This window comes from Mus caroli, unplaced genomic scaffold (genome assembly GCF_978045245.1).
Source record: "Mus caroli unplaced genomic scaffold, Mus_caroli_1 scaffold_12, whole genome shotgun sequence".
NCBI classification, from domain to species: Eukaryota; Metazoa; Chordata; class Mammalia; order Rodentia; family Muridae; genus Mus; species Mus caroli.
The window spans coordinates 62,878,014-62,896,884 of NW_028227267.1; the positions used below are offsets into that span (position 1 = coordinate 62,878,014).

General features: G+C 43.7%; 1 protein-coding gene and 1 long non-coding RNA gene across 10 annotated transcripts in view; one reads left to right on the forward strand and one right to left on the reverse strand.

The window, feature by feature from the left end:
* The window catches only part of LOC147001903 (uncharacterized), a 49,106-nt gene that overhangs the window by 13,551 nt on the left and 16,684 nt on the right, over window positions 1–18,871 (reverse strand). For 2 of the 4 annotated variants that reach the window (XR_015044672.1, XR_015044669.1), the window contains one exon: window positions 17,263–17,329. The exons of 1 other annotated variant lie outside the window; for it this stretch is intronic. This is a non-coding gene — a long non-coding RNA (uncharacterized LOC147001903). Of the gene's footprint in view, window positions 1–16,671; window positions 17,100–17,262; window positions 17,330–18,871 lie in introns of those variants that run through there. One more of the 4 variants, XR_015044670.1, reaches the window with a different exon arrangement.
* The window catches only part of Adra1a (adrenoceptor alpha 1A), a 96,633-nt gene continuing 91,301 nt past the window's right edge, over window positions 13,540–18,871 (forward strand). For 5 of the 6 annotated variants that reach the window (XM_021182420.3, XM_021182422.3, XM_029468946.2 and 2 more), the window contains exons 1-2: window positions 13,540–13,845; window positions 15,205–16,677. In XM_021182420.3, coding sequence (XP_021038079.1) covers window positions 15,795–16,677 — 883 coding nt within the window. In that variant the 5' untranslated portion in view covers window positions 13,540–13,845; window positions 15,205–15,794. The remainder of the gene's footprint in view (window positions 13,846–15,204; window positions 16,678–18,871) is intronic. The other variant, XM_021182421.3, reaches the window with a different exon arrangement.

The window sequence follows — 18,871 nt, forward strand, 5'->3', positions numbered from 1 at the left end:
CACATGTTCTGGTTTTGATGTCATGACGAAAAAATATGTTTTTCTACTCCTGATTATCCAAAATCTCAAGTGTGGCCACTGGGCCTTTCACCAGCCTTCTCCAGTAAAACCCTTCTGATCTGTTCTGGACCCACACTGGAGTGCTACGCTGCCTTAACTCACTGTCGCATAGAATCAAGGTCGAGAGTCCTTTCAGACATTTAAGAATCTCACATACAGACTCGATTATCCACCCATCTTGCTGTGCTCACTGTTAGCTGCAGAATTTTGGGAGACGGAACTAAGAAACAGATTTTGAGGGAGAAAAGATTGGACTATAACCTCGAAGTTGGCTTTAAAAGACAAACACATTATTTTAACTTAAACTTTGTGTGTTTGGTATGGTCATCTCTAGAAAGTTGATGAATGTCAGCCACAAACATGTTAGTCTGAGGCACTGTTTAATTTACTTTACTAGAAATTGATGGGTTAATTTTCCTAGTTTAGAAATACATTTGTCACTGAAAATAGCAAGTAGACACCTAGGACTATCTGGTTTCAAGAGTTTTTTTTTTTTTTTCTCAGCTGATTATGTAACCCTCTACCTTAGTTCCTTTTCTGTCACTGTAGTAAGACATGATCAAGGCAGCTGTAGAAGAAGAAAGAGGACATTTGAGGTGTACAATTCCAGGAGGGTTTCTGGGGACTTCCTAGTTACTGTTAGTGCAAAAAAATGGACTTTTAAATGTATCTTTTCTCCTTTTTCTTCCCTCTCAAGCCTAGTAAAGGCCTCTCCATTGGGGTCATTGATTGCCCACATTGAGTGTAATAATGATAAGGTGCTTCCAAAACTTTTTTTTAAAAGCATTAGAATTTGCTGTCTTGATTTTTGCTGATATGAGGAACAAGACTGTCTTACCAATTTATGTCTCGTGACTTCTAGAAGGTAAATATGATGCATCATTGGCAGTTAAATTAACAAGACTGGATAGAGGTCTGGGTATTGATCCAGAGTACAAGCTTAGCCTTCAATAAAAAGAATAAAAGCCTCCCCTGTTTCAAGTCTTCAAATGATGTCATGCTTTTTGCTGAACCAAAGCTAGAAGAAATGAAGGAGCCTCTCTGTCCTGATGCTTTACAGAGTCTTCATTTCGGAAAGACTTCCAAAAACATTTTTAAGAATTCTGTGTGTTCTTATGTAAATGTGTATGCATGTTTTTGTGTGAATATGTGTGTGTGTGGAGGTCAGAGGTCACATGACCCTCAGTCTGCCTTGTTTGTTGAGGAGCCTTTAACTGGCCTAGAGTGCACTGCTTCTGCTAGGATGGCTGGCCATCTGTCTCTAGGGAACCTCCTGTCTCTACCTCTCCAATGCAGGGATTACAAGTGTGTGCCACCAGGCCTTGTTTTTTCATGTAGGTTCTGGGATTTGAATTCAGATCTTCACGCTTGTACAGCAAGCACTTTACAGACTAAACTCTCTCTCCTATCTCTCAGAGAGTCTTTAAAACAAATTTCGATTCTCATCTGGTTCACATGACATAATTTCAGTCCCAAAATAAATCCTAAACATGGAAGGGAAAATCAATGAGTCAAGAGGGTGAGGGTAAATTCTTCCATGAAGTCACCCTTCCTCATCACAGAGGGAAAAATCTTATAAACTCCTGGACTGTGCACATGAAACACAGGCAGATGCAGTTCTTTGGTAACCTAGGCATATATTTGACAGGGAACGGAAGCAAGGGTGTTTGGTGGGATGTTAGCCATGCTGTCTTAGCAGGCTTGAAATACTATTTGATCAAGGGACTGAGAGCACTTGATTGACATGGCTCAAGTCATATATGCTCTACGAGACCAAAGTTGCCCGAGCAGCTAAAGGCTAAGATAAGTAGCATGCTTCCATTGCACTGTCCTGTAAGTTGAGGATAGCAGGTGAACTCACACTGTTTGCAGGAGGTTATTTTCCCAGGTTGCTGTGGTTTGGGGCAGTTGATCTCATGAAGCCTCCTCCCACGCTGTCTGTGCACTGTGTGGGTTTCATGGGTTGTCAGAGGATTGGAACGCAATGCTCCTTTGGGGAATTGTGATTTGTTACCTTATCCACAGCCTTCTGAGCGATGCTTTTCATTTTTCTCCTGTTTTAACTTCCTAAGCCATAAGAGAATTGATGGAGAACGCAGGTTGCAGTGGCGGATGATAAGCCATCTACTCTTCCACTTCAAATCATAAATCCCAGAAAATTGTCCTGATTTTATTGTGCATTGTTTTTAAGAAGCTGATTGACAGGTCACCTTTTTTTTTTTTCAATCCTCCAAATCTTGCACTCTTTCTTTCTCACTAATCATTAATTCAGTCCTACCAACCAAAGAGGCCAGGTGTGTGCTGATTGGCCAGCCCTTCTCCAGTCGGATTGCTTCTTCCAATGTTACTGAATTCTTGCGCGCGCGCGCGCGCGCGCGCGCGCGCGCGCGTGCGCGCACACACACACACACACACACACACAAGCCTTGTGACTTCCCTCTGCCCAGTTGCCTTTCCCATTTCTATCTATCAACCTGAATCTGGCTTATCCTGCAATCCTTCAATCAAGTGGTACCACCCACAAACTTTACCAGACCCTGCCATCACCTGAATTTCTTGACCCCACCACAGCTAGTCACACAATACTTCAGAATGAAGCCAGAGGAACCTCTCTTCGGGTTTCTGAGTTTTAGAGAGTCCAGCTCTGACTCTCTTTATCCACAGACTTCTCCTTGATATAAAGGGTCCATGGAATTAAAGTCTCCAGCCTGATTGAAGCCTGAACTCTGACTTTCTCCTGTCTCCATCCTCTCTGGACAGGCATCACAGGTTTGTACTTGTCACTGCCAACAGGTGGCTCTCAGAAGGCCTGGACTTAGGGGTTTCAAATGCATTTGCATGGTCCTTGTAGACTCAGGGAGAGGAGAAGGGCAGCAGGTGTCCTTGGCCAGCCTTGTGACATCACTGTTTTCCCAAGTAAAATTTCAAGTTCAGCCTATGCTAGATTAAAGGCATATTTCTACTAAAGGCAAACCAAAAGTGTGCAAAAAAAAAAAATGGAACTCACAAGATTAATTTATTCATGCAATTAGTGGTGAGCATCAATCAGGACCACGTCAAAACACTCTTCAGAGAGCTGGTTTCAGCCTCATGAACAGCCTTGCTGGGTTTCACTGTTCCCTTTAAAACTTAGGAAGCCCAGATCCAGAAAAGCCTTTCAAGAGGTGGGGCTTTCTCCTCAGGTCTCCATGGCCACAGTCTCTTCACTTCACCTTCCAGGAGTCCAAGTCATCATGTCACCATGCTTTAAAGGGTGACTAGAGTGACTAAAGAGTGTGTGTAGTATCCACACAATGGACTTTACCCAGCCATAGGAACAAAATGATGTAATTTGCAAGAAATATATGGAACTGCCAATCATTGTGCTAAGTGAAATAAGCCAAATGCAGGATGTCAGTCGTTGCATGTGTGCAACTTGATCTATGAATATATATGTATAACATACATAAATATTACACATGACATGATTGTAGAATGTAAAATTATTTGGGAAAAAGTAGGGAACTAGAGCAAAGCTAATGGGGTGAATAGGGTCAAAGCACATGACATATTTGAATAAAAATGTCATGTTTATAAGCAATTATTTTGGATAATAAATATAAGCTGATAAGAGAATTAAGAGTAAGTAGCAGATGACTAGCTTCCCATTTGTCAGCTGGGGCTTAGCAACTGGAAGGCTTGTACTGAGCATTCGAGCTGCAAAGATTGAAATTCGAAAGCTGAGGAGGTTTGGAAACCTACCTGGTTGAAGTGAGTGGCCATTGTGGTTTGTGCAATAGCTAGTTAGTGTTTAGTTTGGACATCATCTCATGTGTTAGTCTTAGAGATTTAAGAATTCCAAAGATCTTAGTTCATGTTTCCCTCCATAACCTGTTTTCTTGCAGACAAAAACCACTTGCCTTATCTACCATGGAACAGATATTAATGAGAAGGGATATTCATGACAAAGGGTAAGAGAATACAAAACCAAACAATGGTTGTCCCTCTAGGGGATAAGACTCCCAAAGAGCAACTCCTCCACATTTATTACACAACGGGTGAAAGTCCTAGGGGTTCTAGAGCAGCCTCCTCCACATGGGGAGGGATCTTCTTCTCTAGGGTTGAAAGAGCTGAAGTTCTTGTCTGTGTGTCCACAAGGATTCCTCTGTGCTTGAAGTTTCTGAAAAAGCAAGCCACTTATGTATATACTCTTTAAATGCTACTAAATTCAAACAAATCAAACATAGTAGGTATTATGTCTCTAGGCTCGGGGTTGGTGAGATTTTACACATAAAGGAGAAAGAAATCTAAGTACTAGGTCTTCAATGTTCTAGGACCTCTGGTCTCATGTGGCTGTTTCTCTGAACTCTGTGGCATACTGCTATTAAAAAGTCTCTAAACGAGACACTGAAACTTATAGAGGAGAAAGTGGGGAAAAGTCTCAAAGATATGGGCACAGGGGAAAAATTCCTGAACATAACAGCAATGGCTTATGCTGTAAGATCCAGAATCGACAAATGGGACCTCATAAAATTGCAAAGCTTCTGTAAAGCAAAAGAAACAGTCAATAAGACAAAAAGGCCACCAACAGCTTGGGAAAGGATCTTTGCCAATCCTAAATCCAATAGGGGACTAATATCCAATAGGGGACTAATATCCAATATATAGAAAGAACTCAAGAAGATGGACTACAGAAAATCAAATAACCCTATTCAAAAATGGAGTTCAGAGCTAAACAAAGGATTCTCAACTGAGGAATACTGAATGGCTGAGAAGCACCTGAAAAAAATGTTCAACATCCTTAATCATCAGGGAACTGCAAATCAAAACAATCCTGAGATTCTACGTCACACCAGTCTGAATGGCTAAGATCAAAAATTCAGGTGACAGCAGGTGCTGGTGAGGCTGTGGAGAAAGATGAACACTCCTCCATTGGTGGTGGGATTGCAAGCTGGTACAATCACTCTGGAAATCAGTCTGGCGGTTCCTCAGAAAATTAGACATAGTACTACCGGAAGATCCAGCAATACCACTCCTGGGCATATACCCAGAAGATATTCCAACTTGTAATAAGGACACATGCTCCACTATGTTTATAGCAGCCTTATTTATAATATCCAGAAGCTGGAAAGAACCCAGATGCCCCTCAACAGAGGAATGGATACAGAAAATGTGGTACATTTACACAATGGAGTACTACTCAGCTATTAAAAACAATGAATTCATGAAATTCTTAGGCAAATGGATGCATCTGGAGGATATCATCCTGAGTGAGGTAACCCAATCATAAAAGAGCACACATTATATGCACTTACTGATATGCGGATATTAGTCCAGAAACTTAGAATATCCAAGATACAATTTGCAAAACACATGAAACTCAAGAAGAAGGAAGACCAAAGTGTGTATACTTCACTCCTTCTTTGAATGGGAACAAAATACCCATGGAAGGAGTTACAGAGACCAAGTTAGGAGCTGAGAGGGAAGGAGAGACCATCCAGAGACTTCCCCACCTGGGGATCCATCCCATAAACAACCACCAAACCCAGACACTATTGCATATGCCAGAAAGATTTTGCTGACAGGACCCTGATATAGCTACCTCTTGTGAGGCTAATTCAGTGCCTGGCAAATACAGAAGTGGATGTTCATAGTCAACTATTGGATGGAACACAGGGCCCCCAATGAAGGAGCTAGAGAAAGTATCCAAGGAGCTAAAGGAGTCTGCAACCCTCTAAGAGGAACAACAAAATGAACTAACCAGTACCCCCAGAGCTTGTATCTCTAGTTGCATATGTAGCAGAGGATGGCCTAGTAGGCCATCACTGGGAGGAGAGGCCCTTGGTCTTGCAAAGATTATATGCCCCAGTATAGGGGAATGCCAGGGCCAGAAAGCAGGAGTGGGTGGATTGGGGAGTGGGGCGGGGGAGGGTATAGGGTACTTTTGGACAGGAAACTAGAAAAGGGGATAGCATTTGAAATATAAATGAAGAAAATATCTAATTTAAAAAAGTCTCGGTTCCGGGACTCCGCCGAACTTAGGAACTTAGTCTGCACAGGTGAGAGTGTGCACCACAGAAGCTGACAGCTTCTGTGACCTGCCAAAGCAACACAGCATCTGAGAAAGGTCCTGTTTTGGGCCTTCTTCTTTGGCCAGGAGGAGGTCCAAACACCAGATATCTGTGCACCCTCCCTGTAAGAGGAGAGCTTGCCAGCAGAGAGTGTTCTAACCACTGAAACTCAGAGGAGAGAGCCTGTCTCCCAGGTCTGCTGATAGACGGGAATCAGAATCACCAGAAGAACAATCTCTAAACAGAGACAACTATAACAACTAACTCCAGAGATTACCAGACAGCGAAAGGTAAACGTAAGAATCTTACTAACAGAAACCAAGACCACTCACCATCATCAGAACCCAGCACTCCCACTTCGCCCAGTACAGGGCACCCCAACACACCCGAAAAGCTAGACCTGGATTTAAAAGCATATCTCATGATGATGGTAGAGGACATCAAGAAGGACTTTAATAACTCACTTAAAGAATTACAGGAGAACATTGCTAAAGAGATACAAGTCCTTAAAGAAAAACAGGATAACACAATCAAACAGGTAGAAGTCCTTAAAGAAAAACAGGAAAAGACAACCAAACAGGTAGAAGTCCTTAAAGAAAAACAGGAAAACACATCCAAACAGGTGATGGAAATGAACAAAACCATACTAGACCTAAAAAGGGAAGTAGACACAATAAAGAAAACCCAAAATGAGGCAACACTGGAGATAGAAACCCTAGGAAAGAAATCTGGAACCATAGATACCAGCATCAGCAACAGAATACAAGAGAAGGAAGAGAGAATCTCAGGTGCAGAAGATTCCATAGAGAACATTGGCACAAAAATCAAAGAAAATGGAAAATGCAAAAAGATCCTAACTCAAAACATCCAGGAAATCCAGGACAAAATGAGAAGACCAAAAATACGGATATTAGGAGTGGATGAGAATGAAGATTTTCAACTCAAAGGACCAGCAAACATCTTCAACAAAATTATAGAAGAAAACTTCCTAAATCTAAAGAAAGAGATGCCCATGAACATACAAGAAGCCTACAGAACTCCAAATAGACTGGACCAGAAAAGAAATACCTCCCGACACATAATAATCAGAACAACAAATGCACTAAATAAAGATAGAATACTAAAAGCAGTAAGAGAAAAAGGCCAAGTAACATATAAAGGCAAGCCTATCAGAATTACACCAGATTTTTCACCAGAGACTATGAAAGCCAGAAGATCCTGGACAGATGTTATACAGACACTAAAAGAACACAAATTCCAGCCCAGGCTACTATACCCAGCCAAACTCTCAATTAACATGGATGGAGAAACCAAAGTATTCCACGACAAAACCAAATTCACACATTATCTCTCCATGAATCCAGTCCTTCAAAGGATAATAACAGAAAAAAACCAATACAAGGACGGGAACCACACCCTAAAAAAACAAGAAGGTAATCCCTCAACAAACCTAAAAGAAGACAGCCACAGGAACAGAATGCCAAATTTAACAACAAAAATAACAGGAAGCAACAATTTCTTTTCCTTAATATCTCTTAATATCAATGGACTCAACTCCCTAATAAAAAGACACAGACTAACAAACTGGCTACACAAACAAGACCCAACATTTTGATGCTTACAGGAAACTCATCTCAGAGAAAAAGATAGACACTACCTCAGAATGAAAGGCTGGAAAACAATTTTCCAAGCAAATGGTATGAAGAAACAAGCTGGAGTAGCCATTCTAATATCTGATAAGATTGACTTCCAACCCAAAGTCATCAAACAAGACAGGGAGGGGCACTTCATACTCATCAAAGGTAAAATCCTCCAAGAGGAACTATCAATCCTGAATATCTATGCTCCAAATACAAAGGCAGCCACATTCATTAAAGAAACTTTAGTAAATCTCAAAGCACACATTGCACCTCATACAATAATAGTGGGAGACTTTAACACACCATTTTCACCAATGGACAGATCATGGAAACAGAAACTAAACAGGGACACAGTGAAACTAACAGAAGTTATGAATCCAATGGATCTGGCAGATATCTACAGAACATTCTATCCTAAAACAAAAGGATATACCTTCTTCTCAGCACCTCATGGTACCTTCTCCAAAATTGACCACATAATTGGTCACAAAACAGGCCTCAACAGATACAAAAATATTGAAATTGTCCCATGCATCCTATCAGATCACCATGGATTAAGGCTGATCTTCAATAACAAAATAAATAATAGAAAGCCAACATTCACGTGGAAACTGAACAACACTCTTCTCAATGATACCTTGGTCAAGGAAGGAATAAAGAAAAAATTAAGGACTTTTTAGAGTTCAATGAAAATGAAGTCACAACATACCCAAACTTATGGGACACAATGAAAGAATTTCTAAGAGGAAAACTCATAGCTCTGAGTGCCTCCAAAAAGAAACTAGAGAGAGCACACATTAACAGCTTGACAACACACCTAAAAGCACTAGAACAAAAGGAAGCAAATTCACCCAAGAGGACTAGACGGCAGGAAATAATCAAACTCAGGGGCGAAATTAACCAAGTGAAAACAAGAAGAACTATTCAAAGAATAAACCAATCACGGAGCTGGTTCTTTGAGAAAATCAACAAGATAAATAAACCCTTAGCCAGACTCACTAGAGGGCACAGGGAAAGCATTCTAATTAACAAAATCAGAAATGAAAAAGGAGACATAACAACAGATCCTGAAGACATCCAAAACACCATCAGATCCTTCTACCAAAGGCTATACTCAACAAAACTGGAGAACCTGGATGAAATGGAGAAGTTTCTAGACAGATACCAGGTACCAAAGTTGAATCAAGATCAGGTTAATGATCTAAACAGCCCTATATCCCCCAAAGAAATAGAAGCAGTCATTAATAGTTTCCCAACCAAAAAAAGCCCAGGACCAGATGGGTTTAGTGCAGAGTTCTATCAGACCTTCAAAGAAGATCTAATCCCAGTTCTTCACAAACTATTCTACAAAATAGAAACAAAAGGTACTCTACCCAACTCATTCTATGAAGCCACAATTACTCTGATACCTAAACCACAAAAAGACCCAACAAAGATAGAAAACTTCAGACCAATATCCCTTATGAATATTGATGCAAAAATCCTCAATAACATTCTCGCTAACAGAATCCAAGAACACATCAAAACAATCATCCATCCTGACCAAGTAGGTTTCATCCCAGGGATGCAGGGATGGTTCAATATATGGAAATCCATCAACGTAATCCAGTATATAAACAAACTCAAAGACAAAAACCACATGATCATCTCGTTAGATTCGGAAAAAGCATTTGACAAGATCCAACACCCATTCATGATAAAAGTCTTGGAAAGATCAGGAATTCAAGGCCCAAACCTAAACATGATAAAAAACAATCTACAGCAAACCAGTAGCCAACATCAAAGTAAATGGTGAGAAGCTTGAAGCAATCCCTCTAAAATCAGGGACTAGACAAGGCTGTCCATTTTCTCCATACCTATTCAACATTGTACTTGAAGTCCTAGCCAGAGCAATTCGACAACAAAAGGAGATCAAAGGGATACAAATTGGAAAAGATGAAGTCAAAATATCACTTTTTGCAGATGATATGATAGTATATATAAGTGACCCTAAAAATTCCACCAGAGAACTTCTAAACCTGATAAACAGCTTTGGTGAAGTAGCTGGATATAAAATTAACTCAAACAAATCAGTGGCCTTTCACTACACAAAGAATAAACAGGCTGAAAAAGAAATTAGGGAAACAACACCTTTCTCAATAGTCACAAATAATATAAAATATCTTGGCATGACTCTAACTAAGGAAGTGAAAGATCTGTATAATAAAAACTTCAAGTCTCTGAAGAAAGAAATTATAGAAGATCTCAGAAGATGGAAAGATCTCCCATGCTCATGGATTGGCAGGATCAACATTGTAAAAATGGCTATCTTGCCAAAAGCAATCTACAGATTCAATGCAATCTCCATCAAAATTCCAAACCAATTCTTCAACGAATTAGAAAGTGCAATCTGCAAATTCATCTGGAATAACAAAAAACCTAGGATAGCAAAAACTCTTCTCAAGGATAAAAGAACCTCTGGCGGAATCACCATGCCGGACCTAAAGCTTTACTACAGAGCAATTGTGATAAAAAACTGCATGGTACTGGTATAGTGACAGACAAGTAGACCAATGGAATTGAATTGAAGACCCAGAAATGAACCCACACACCTACGGTCACTTGATCTTTGACAAGGGAGCTAAAAACATCCAGTGGAAGAAAGACAGCATTTTCAACAAATGGTGCTGGCACAACTGTTTGTTAACATGTAGGAGAATGCGAATTGATCCATTCCTATCTCCTTGTACTAAGGTCAAGTCTAAGTGGATCAAGGAACTTCACATAAAACCAGAGACACTGAAACTTATAGAGGAGAAAGTGGGGAAAAGCCTTGAAGATATGGGCACAGGGGAAAAATTCTTGAATAGAACAGCAATGGCTTATGCTGTAAGATCGAGAATTGACAAGCGGGACCTCATGAAACTGCAAAGGTTCTGCAAGGCAAAAGACACCATCAATAAGACAAAAAAAACCACCAACAGATTGGGAAAGGATCTTTACCTATCCTAAATCAGATAAGGGACTAATATCCAATATATATAAAGAACCCAAGAAGGTGGACTCCAGAAAATCAAATAACCCCATTAAAAAATGGGGCTCAGAACTGAATAAAGAATTCTCACCTGAGGAATACTGAATGGCAGAGAAGCACCTGAAAAAAATGTTCAACATCCTTAATCATCAGGGAAATGCAAATCAAAACAACCCTGAGATTCCACCTCACACCAGTCAGAATGGCTAAGATCAAAAATTCAGGTGACAGCAGATGCTGGCGAGGATGTGGAGAAAGAGGAACAGTCCTCCATTGCTGGTGGGATTGCAAGCTGGTACAACCACTCTGGAAATCAGTCTGGTGGTTCCTCAGAAAATTGGACATAGTACAACCGGAGGATCCAGCAATACCTCTCCTGGGCATATGTCCAGAAGATGTCCCAGCCGGAAAGAAGGACACATGCTCCACTATGTTCATAGCAGCCTTATTTATAATATCCAGTAGCTGGAAAGAACCCAGATGCCCCTCAACAGAGGAATGGATACAGAAAATGTGGTACATTTACACAATGGAGTACTACTCAGCTATTAAAAAGAATGAATTTATGAAATTCCTAACCAAATGGATGGACCTGGAGGGCATCATCTTGAGTGAGGTAACACAATCACAAAGGAACTCACACAATATGTATTCACTGATAAGTGGATATTAGCCCAAAACTTAGGATACCCAAGATATAAGATACAATTTGCTAAACACATGAAACTCAAGAAGAATGAAGACCAAAGTGTGGACACTATGCCCCTTCTTAGAATTGGGAACAAAACACCTATGGAAGGAGTTACATAGACAAAGTTTGGAGCTGTGATGAAAGGATGGACCATCTAGAGACTGCCATATCCAGGGATCCATCCCATAATCAGCTTCCAAATGCTGACACCATTGCATACACTAGCAAGATTTTGCTGAAAGGACCCAGATATAGCTGTCTCTTGTGAGACAATGCTGGGGCCTAGCAAACACAGAAGTGGATGCTCACAGTCAGCTATAGGATGGATCACAGGGCTCCCAATGGAGAGGCTAGAGAAAGTACCCAAGGAATTAAAGGGATCTGCAACCCTATAGGGGGAACAACAGGATGAACTAACCAGTACCCCGGAGCTCTTGTCTCTAGCTGCATATGTATCGAAAGATGGCCTAGTCGGCCATCAATGGAAAGAGAGGCCCATTGGACTTGCAAACTTTATATGCCCCAATACAGGGGAATGCCAGGGCCAAAAGAATGGGAATGGGTGGGTAGGGAAGTGGGGAGGGGGTATGGAGGACTTTTGGGATAGCATTGGAAATGTGATTGAGGAAAATACATAATAAAAAAATATTAAAAATTTAAAAAAAGTTTCTAAACATCTTTTTTGGAAAATGAGTAATGCTAACACAAGTTTGTTCAGGAAAGGGAGCAGAAATATAGGGCTCTTGTGATCTAAGTTATTGTTTCATATATACATGCAAGAGAAGACTGTACTTGCTACATGCAAGAGTAGACTGTACCTGCTCCATGCAGCTGCAGCCCCATACTCCCAAGGTTACTTCAGCATCGCCAGATTGAAGGGATTCTAGCAAGCGTTTGGAACACTCATCCTCTGTCTGAGTCAATAGCAATGAAAGACATAGGAAACGGGAGCCAGAATGGAACATTCTTGTTTGTTCTTAATTCTCTGAAATTCTTTTGACTTCATGAAGTCCTAAGTTAAGCAGAGCATGGAATTTGTCCAGACGAGATAAATAATAAAATTGGTTGTGTGAATTTTCCACCCAAACAACAACAACAAAAAAAAAACCCAAAAAACCAAAAGCAAACGAACAAACAAAGGGAGAGAGAAGGAACTCTTCCCCAAGGTTACATTTTCTTTTGAGAACTGGAAACAAAGGCACTTGTAGACACTGGTTGAGGGAGAGATCGCCTTAAGAGCATGTAGTTTTTAAATCTCTGTGTAACCAAATGAAAGGTGAGTCATATTTTAAAAGACTTTATTTTCCTTGAACTATTGCAACCAAGTCTAAGGCGTCTTCTCTGGGCTTGTGCACTTTTTAAACATCTGCAAATAATGTCAAGCACCTACACATTTGCCCCCACCAGCCACACACTTCCCCCTTTTTTTCTTTTCTTTTTTTTTTTGTTTTGGTTTTGATTTTGATTTTGGTTGTGGTTGTGGTTTTTGAGACAGGGTTTCTCTGTATAGTCCTGGCTGTCCTGGAACTCACTCTGTAGTCCAGGCTGGCCTTGAACTCTACCTCCCAAGTGCTGGGATTAAAGGCATGCCACTGCCACCATTGTCAGGTGACACTTCTTGACTAAAATAAACCTGGCCAGGAGTTGGACTAAAGTTTTCAAAGTAACCTTTGGGGAATTTCTGTGAGCACATTATCTACTCAGTAAGAACTTGGAAGGGAGTCTGCTTTTGGCTGGTTGGTTTTTTTTTTTTTCTTTAATGTATTTATCAGCCTATTGATAGGGGAGACCCGAGACCCAGAGAAGGGAAGGAGAGGGAGGGGGATCAGTATCAAGCGTGGAGGGGTGAGGGTAAAAAAGAAGAAGGGGTAAACGGGAAGAGAAGACACGACACGGAGTAGAGATCGAAAAGGGACAGAGAAACAGGAAGAGCGAGAGACGAAATCCACTTTCTAAGTAAGAAGGAGAAGGACAATAACCCCGAATTTTACGAAATGTGCGGGTTGCTGCAGAGGAATACGGTAACAGCTGGAGATTACGGTACTCGCTAGGCTACCGCCTGCCTGTACTACGTCAACCCAAGCTGCAAAGTTCCGAGCCGCTCTTTTCTGCGTCCAGGAACTGAATATCAAACTGGTGATCGTGGAGTTATTGGCTCGCTGTATTTGTCATTTCTTTTCTCTGTTTTCAGTCTTTATTTTTAAAAAATCCAGGAGAAGCAAGAAGCGAGCCCGGAGTTTGAGAGCTCAGCAGTGGTGGGGTGAGTCAGCGGGTGCTAAGGACTGGGGTTTGCTCTTTGGAGACCCCGTTCTCCTGCAGAGAACCAGCCCGCGCTACAAGGACTGAAGGTCCGCTTCTCCTGGCGCCAGGGCCTCCGCAGTCGCGCAGCAGGTGAGTAGCGCAGCGGTGCGGAGCGCCGACATCCCGCAGGGCCGAGTTGTGGGGTGGGCTGGTGAGCCCCCGGAATTAGCCTGGATTCTCCGCTTTGGGACTGGCTTTGAAACCAGCACCCCAAACCACCAGGTTTCCCTGATTTGCCATGGGAAGTTACCTTCTAGTTAACAAGTGTCATTTTAACCCATATATAGACCCCAAGTGGGAGAAAGCGGGTTCCGCAGTGTTGGCGTGATTTGGCTATCACCTGTGAGGGCTTGAACTTGTGATTGTTTTCACAGCAGCCTGCTCCTGAGATCTCAGTCTTAGGGCTCTACCCCAAAAGACAAAGTATGCAGGTCCCCAATCCCCAAACCTCTGTCTTACATCTCCTGGTCTGGTCCTTTTGCAGTGTAGAAATCGGGTTATTTAGACAGATCGTGAACCCTAGCCCAGAAAATCCCAGGCTTCCCCGACAGCTGGCACGGTGACTTGATTTTTTTTAAGTCCCTTAGGGAATCCGCAGTGACTGCTACTCGCAAAGCCCGGTCCGAGGAGTAATGCGCTCCCACCCAGGTCTCCCAGAAAGCCCGGGTGTGGCTTGAGACTGGAATCCCTACAGTGGTCGCCCCTTGAAGATCCTGCTTGAATCCATCCGGGCCCTGTTTAACTCTGGGGATTGGCTTTGCTGGGAACCTAGCTCTTTCTCGAGGGTGACTTGGCTGGTAGGCAGATCAGCGCGCTCTGCTCCCACGAGCGCAAATTCCGCGGGAGAAAGAAAGCGTACGCGTGGCCCTGCGGTTCCGTGCTCTCTGAGGTTCGCACTCCCAGACCGCCCTCTCCAGGTGACTATGGTGCAACCTGTTCTAAGGGAGACACGGAGGATCCCCCCCCCCCCGAGATTCCACCCGCTTGCCTCTGTGCGACAACCGCAGCTGCAGTCGAGCATGTGGAGCTGAGGTGGTGATGCAGGAAAGGGGCGTTTCGGGGCTTTATTTTTCTCCAACCTATCTCTCGAAATTCAGCTTCCAGCTACTGCAGCTTGGGGTTTTATTGTCATTATTTGAGGTTGGGAGATTTTTTTTTTCTTGCTTGCTTTTGTTTTGGATTCTGAACTTGGTCAGCCAAGGCAAGGTGAAGCATTTGAAGGCACCTTCCCAGAGGGGAGGACTGGGGAGGACTGCAGAGGGGGACAGAGCACGCAGTCCCCTCCCTTGTCCCGTGTTGCCTACGTCAGGGCCGCACAAAACCACTCATGGACTGCAGAGCGGCGGGCTCCCAGCAGGAGTCTGGTTACTGGGCGAGCTCCCCAGGGCCTGGCTGTCCAGGGCGCCTGGCTCACGGTCTGCCTTTTTCTTTGTGTTTTTTTATTTTCAGCTGAATTCAGATAAACGAAGCTCCAGGGCCACTTCGGTCTCAACAAATATTCCAGACCCATGTCACCTAGCCAGAACTCCTAGAAACTGAAGCTAGCGGTATCCCATAGATGGGCGGCCAAGTTGAGAGTAACTGCCGGTCAGCTGCAGCGCCCATTCGCCCAGCGTCCCTGCCTTGAGCTTCGAAGGCTGAGCCACATTTAGCTACCATTTCAGCAAAGACTAGTCACAGACTCGTGAATTTCTAATTGCGTGGATGCACAGGATGGATCAGAGTGCACAGAGAAGCGGATTTTTGTAATTTCTGGTGGCTTTTGCAGCATGTCCTTTTAAACCTTGGGAAGGTGTCCCTAGAAGTCCAGAGCGCGCCTAGCCATGTCTCCTTTAATGCTCTGTTCCTCACCGCGGCCCTCTGAGGGTTCCCAGAGCTGCTCCGGGTGGTTTACAACAGGTGTGTTCTCTCCCTCCCCCAGCCCAACCCAGCCGGCAGGATTCCCCCAAGCGGAGATTTTTTGACTTGGCTTCCTCACGCTTCCGCCCTCCGCCAGAGGGTGGCCGTCCAAAGCCCGACCTTGCCCCCTCCCTGGGACCATGGTGCTTCTCTCTGAAAATGCTTCCGAAGGCTCCAACTGCACCCACCCGCCAGCACAGGTGAACATTTCTAAGGCCATTCTGCTTGGGGTGATCTTGGGGGGCCTCATCATTTTCGGGGTCCTGGGGAACATTTTAGTGATCCTCTCGGTGGCCTGTCATCGGCATCTGCACTCGGTGACTCACTACTACATTGTCAACCTGGCTGTGGCAGACCTCCTCCTCACCTCCACTGTGCTGCCCTTCTCTGCCATCTTTGAGATCCTGGGCTACTGGGCCTTTGGCAGGGTGTTCTGCAACATCTGGGCGGCGGTGGACGTCTTATGCTGCACAGCGTCCATCATGGGCCTCTGCATCATCTCCATCGACAGATACATTGGTGTGAGCTACCCGCTGCGCTACCCCACCATTGTCACCCAGAGGAGGGGCGTCAGGGCTCTGCTCTGCGTCTGGGCGCTTTCCTTGGTCATCTCCATCGGACCCCTGTTCGGCTGGAGGCAGCAGGCTCCGGAGGATGAGACCATCTGCCAAATCAATGAGGAGCCGGGATACGTGCTGTTCTCAGCGCTGGGCTCTTTCTATGTGCCACTGACCATCATCCTGGTTATGTACTGTCGAGTCTATGTGGTAGCCAAGAGAGAAAGCCGGGGCCTCAAGTCCGGCCTCAAGACCGACAAGTCAGACTCGGAGCAAGTGACGCTTCGTATCCACCGTAAAAATGTCCCTGCAGAAGGCAGCGGAGTAAGCAGTGCCAAGAATAAGACTCACTTCTCTGTGAGGCTGCTCAAGTTTTCCCGAGAAAAGAAAGCCGCCAAGACGCTGGGCATTGTGGTGGGATGCTTCGTCCTCTGCTGGCTGCCATTCTTCCTCGTGATGCCCATTGGTGAGTGTTCTCAACCCCACTGCTTACAGTTGAGGGAATGGGGAGTCCCACGGCTGAGGTAGAAGAGGGGTCTGCATTTCAAAGGCACAGGAAGGACTCCCTGGTGGGAATTGGAGAGCCTTCTCTTTTACTACTTTGTTAACTGTTAACAGATTTGTTGGTCTCTTTAATGGGAGTGTCCACTTTTCTTAATGTCCTTAAGTCTGGGTAACTTAAATCCACGCAGTCTCTTTAGAGTCCCCAAAGCAGACTACTCCTGTTCCGCTATGGGTGGGGAAAAAAGTCCTCTTGGCTTGAAAATACACACCACGCTTGTCCTGGGCAAATATGTGACTGTACAATTGGGTTAGATGGTTCTCTCCTCTGTGTGTGTGAGTTATAGTGTCTGTCTTCTTAGGCTCTGTCTGTGCTCATTTTGTTCTCTGAATTCAGTGTGGAAGAGAATATGGTAAGCCATTCACAACCGAAATATTTTTTTCATGTCCAAACTAATTAAAAAAACGTAAAGAACCCATTCTTTAAAAACCCAGTAAGCAAATACTCTCTCATTTAAGCAGTGAGTTTGAAAACAGACACCACTCTTACCCAAAACCATCCCGGAAGCTGCAGGTGACAGCTTGAAAACAGCACAATGATGTTGCAAATCCAGTTTCTGCAGATGCAAAATTAGCTGTTGTCAGAATTAATTACCTCATTATAAGTATCAAGAAGCCAATCCACTGGGAACAGCCTCCTATCTGAAAGGCCTTCCGTGCCATTCCAAAGCCCTTCTTTGCTACTTTTAGTTTGTAAACTAAAACACAGACTCACGTGCTGGTTCCCACCAACTATAACAAACACAAAGTCATAGCAAATGTGCCCTCCAACGTGCTTTTGAACCCAGTATCAATTACAGTACCATACTTTGCAACTCCGTGTCAGAATAACAAGTCTAGTTTTTGATTACCAACCGTGCCCCAGATGTTGACCAGACTTTTCAACACCTGCCATCTTGCCTCCACACATGGAAGAAAGACACTTTTCAGCGCTATATCCACCAGCCACATGTAGCTGTTTAAATGTGGATTAAAATTAAATTATACCACAATTCCATCTCCCGTCTGCACTAGCCACTTTCCAAGTACTCAGTGACCAGCTGTGGCCAGTAGCTGCACTTTGAGACTGCAGAGGCACAGATGATTTCTACAGTCTCGGAACTTCTGTGGAACAGGGCGACTGGAGAGGCTGGCCCTACATGGCCTTCCTTGTGCCTGCCTGTCCCTGTTCCTAACTCTTTTTGGAAGGAAGTTGGAGCTTTGAGGTTACTGGAGTGACACTCTTTAGTCACTCTGCATTCTTCCCTTCCCACACTCCTTCTCTTTCTGCCTCCCGGAGGGCGCACTATTAGAGCTGCACCTATTCTGTACCTATTCACGCCTCAGATGCTTGCTAAACCCTTGTTTCAACCACTGAGGGTGAACAAGGCAGAATGTCCTTACTCACCAAATAGACATGTGCACATATGCTCTAAAAAAAATATGAAGGACCAATAAGCACTGTCAGAGAGTCCCCAGAATGAGAGGCCAGGTGGCATAAGGATGATGGAACAAGTGTTCTGAGAAGTACTGCGGAGTGTAGGGGATATTCCAGTAGAGCCCCGACTGAACTAAGCTTATAAAATCCTGAGGGAAGAACAGATTGTCCAAGAGAACAGTGGCTGCAAAGATGGGGAAAAGGGGAAACCTCACCTGTTCAAGCAAGGGCAAGAGGCAAGGACAAAAATAAAATTAAAAAAAAAAAAGTCACAAGAGTAGATAAGATCACATCATGCAGGGTCTTTTTTTTTTTAATCTAGGTAAAATTTGCATAGATGAATAGATTATGATATATTTGACAGAAACTGAAAAGAATGGAAAACGAAAGGGCAGGGAGAGGCTGGGGGCGTGGAACATCCGATCATCAATCATTATTCTCCCACTGTGCTGAGAATGTCTCTTAGACATGTGAGTGTCTGCCAGGTGGGCAGAAGGTGTGTGAACTGGGAGCTTTGAGGGGACATGGGCTAAGGGTAAAACCTTGGGCACACCAATGTGTGTAGGCACAGGGAGGTCTGCCAGAGAGGAGGCATCCAGAGAAAAGGTGGAGAAGAACCAAGTCTCAGAGGTGGCAGGCAGGGAGGGAAGCAGGTAACAAAAGAAGGCGGGGGTAACCCAGG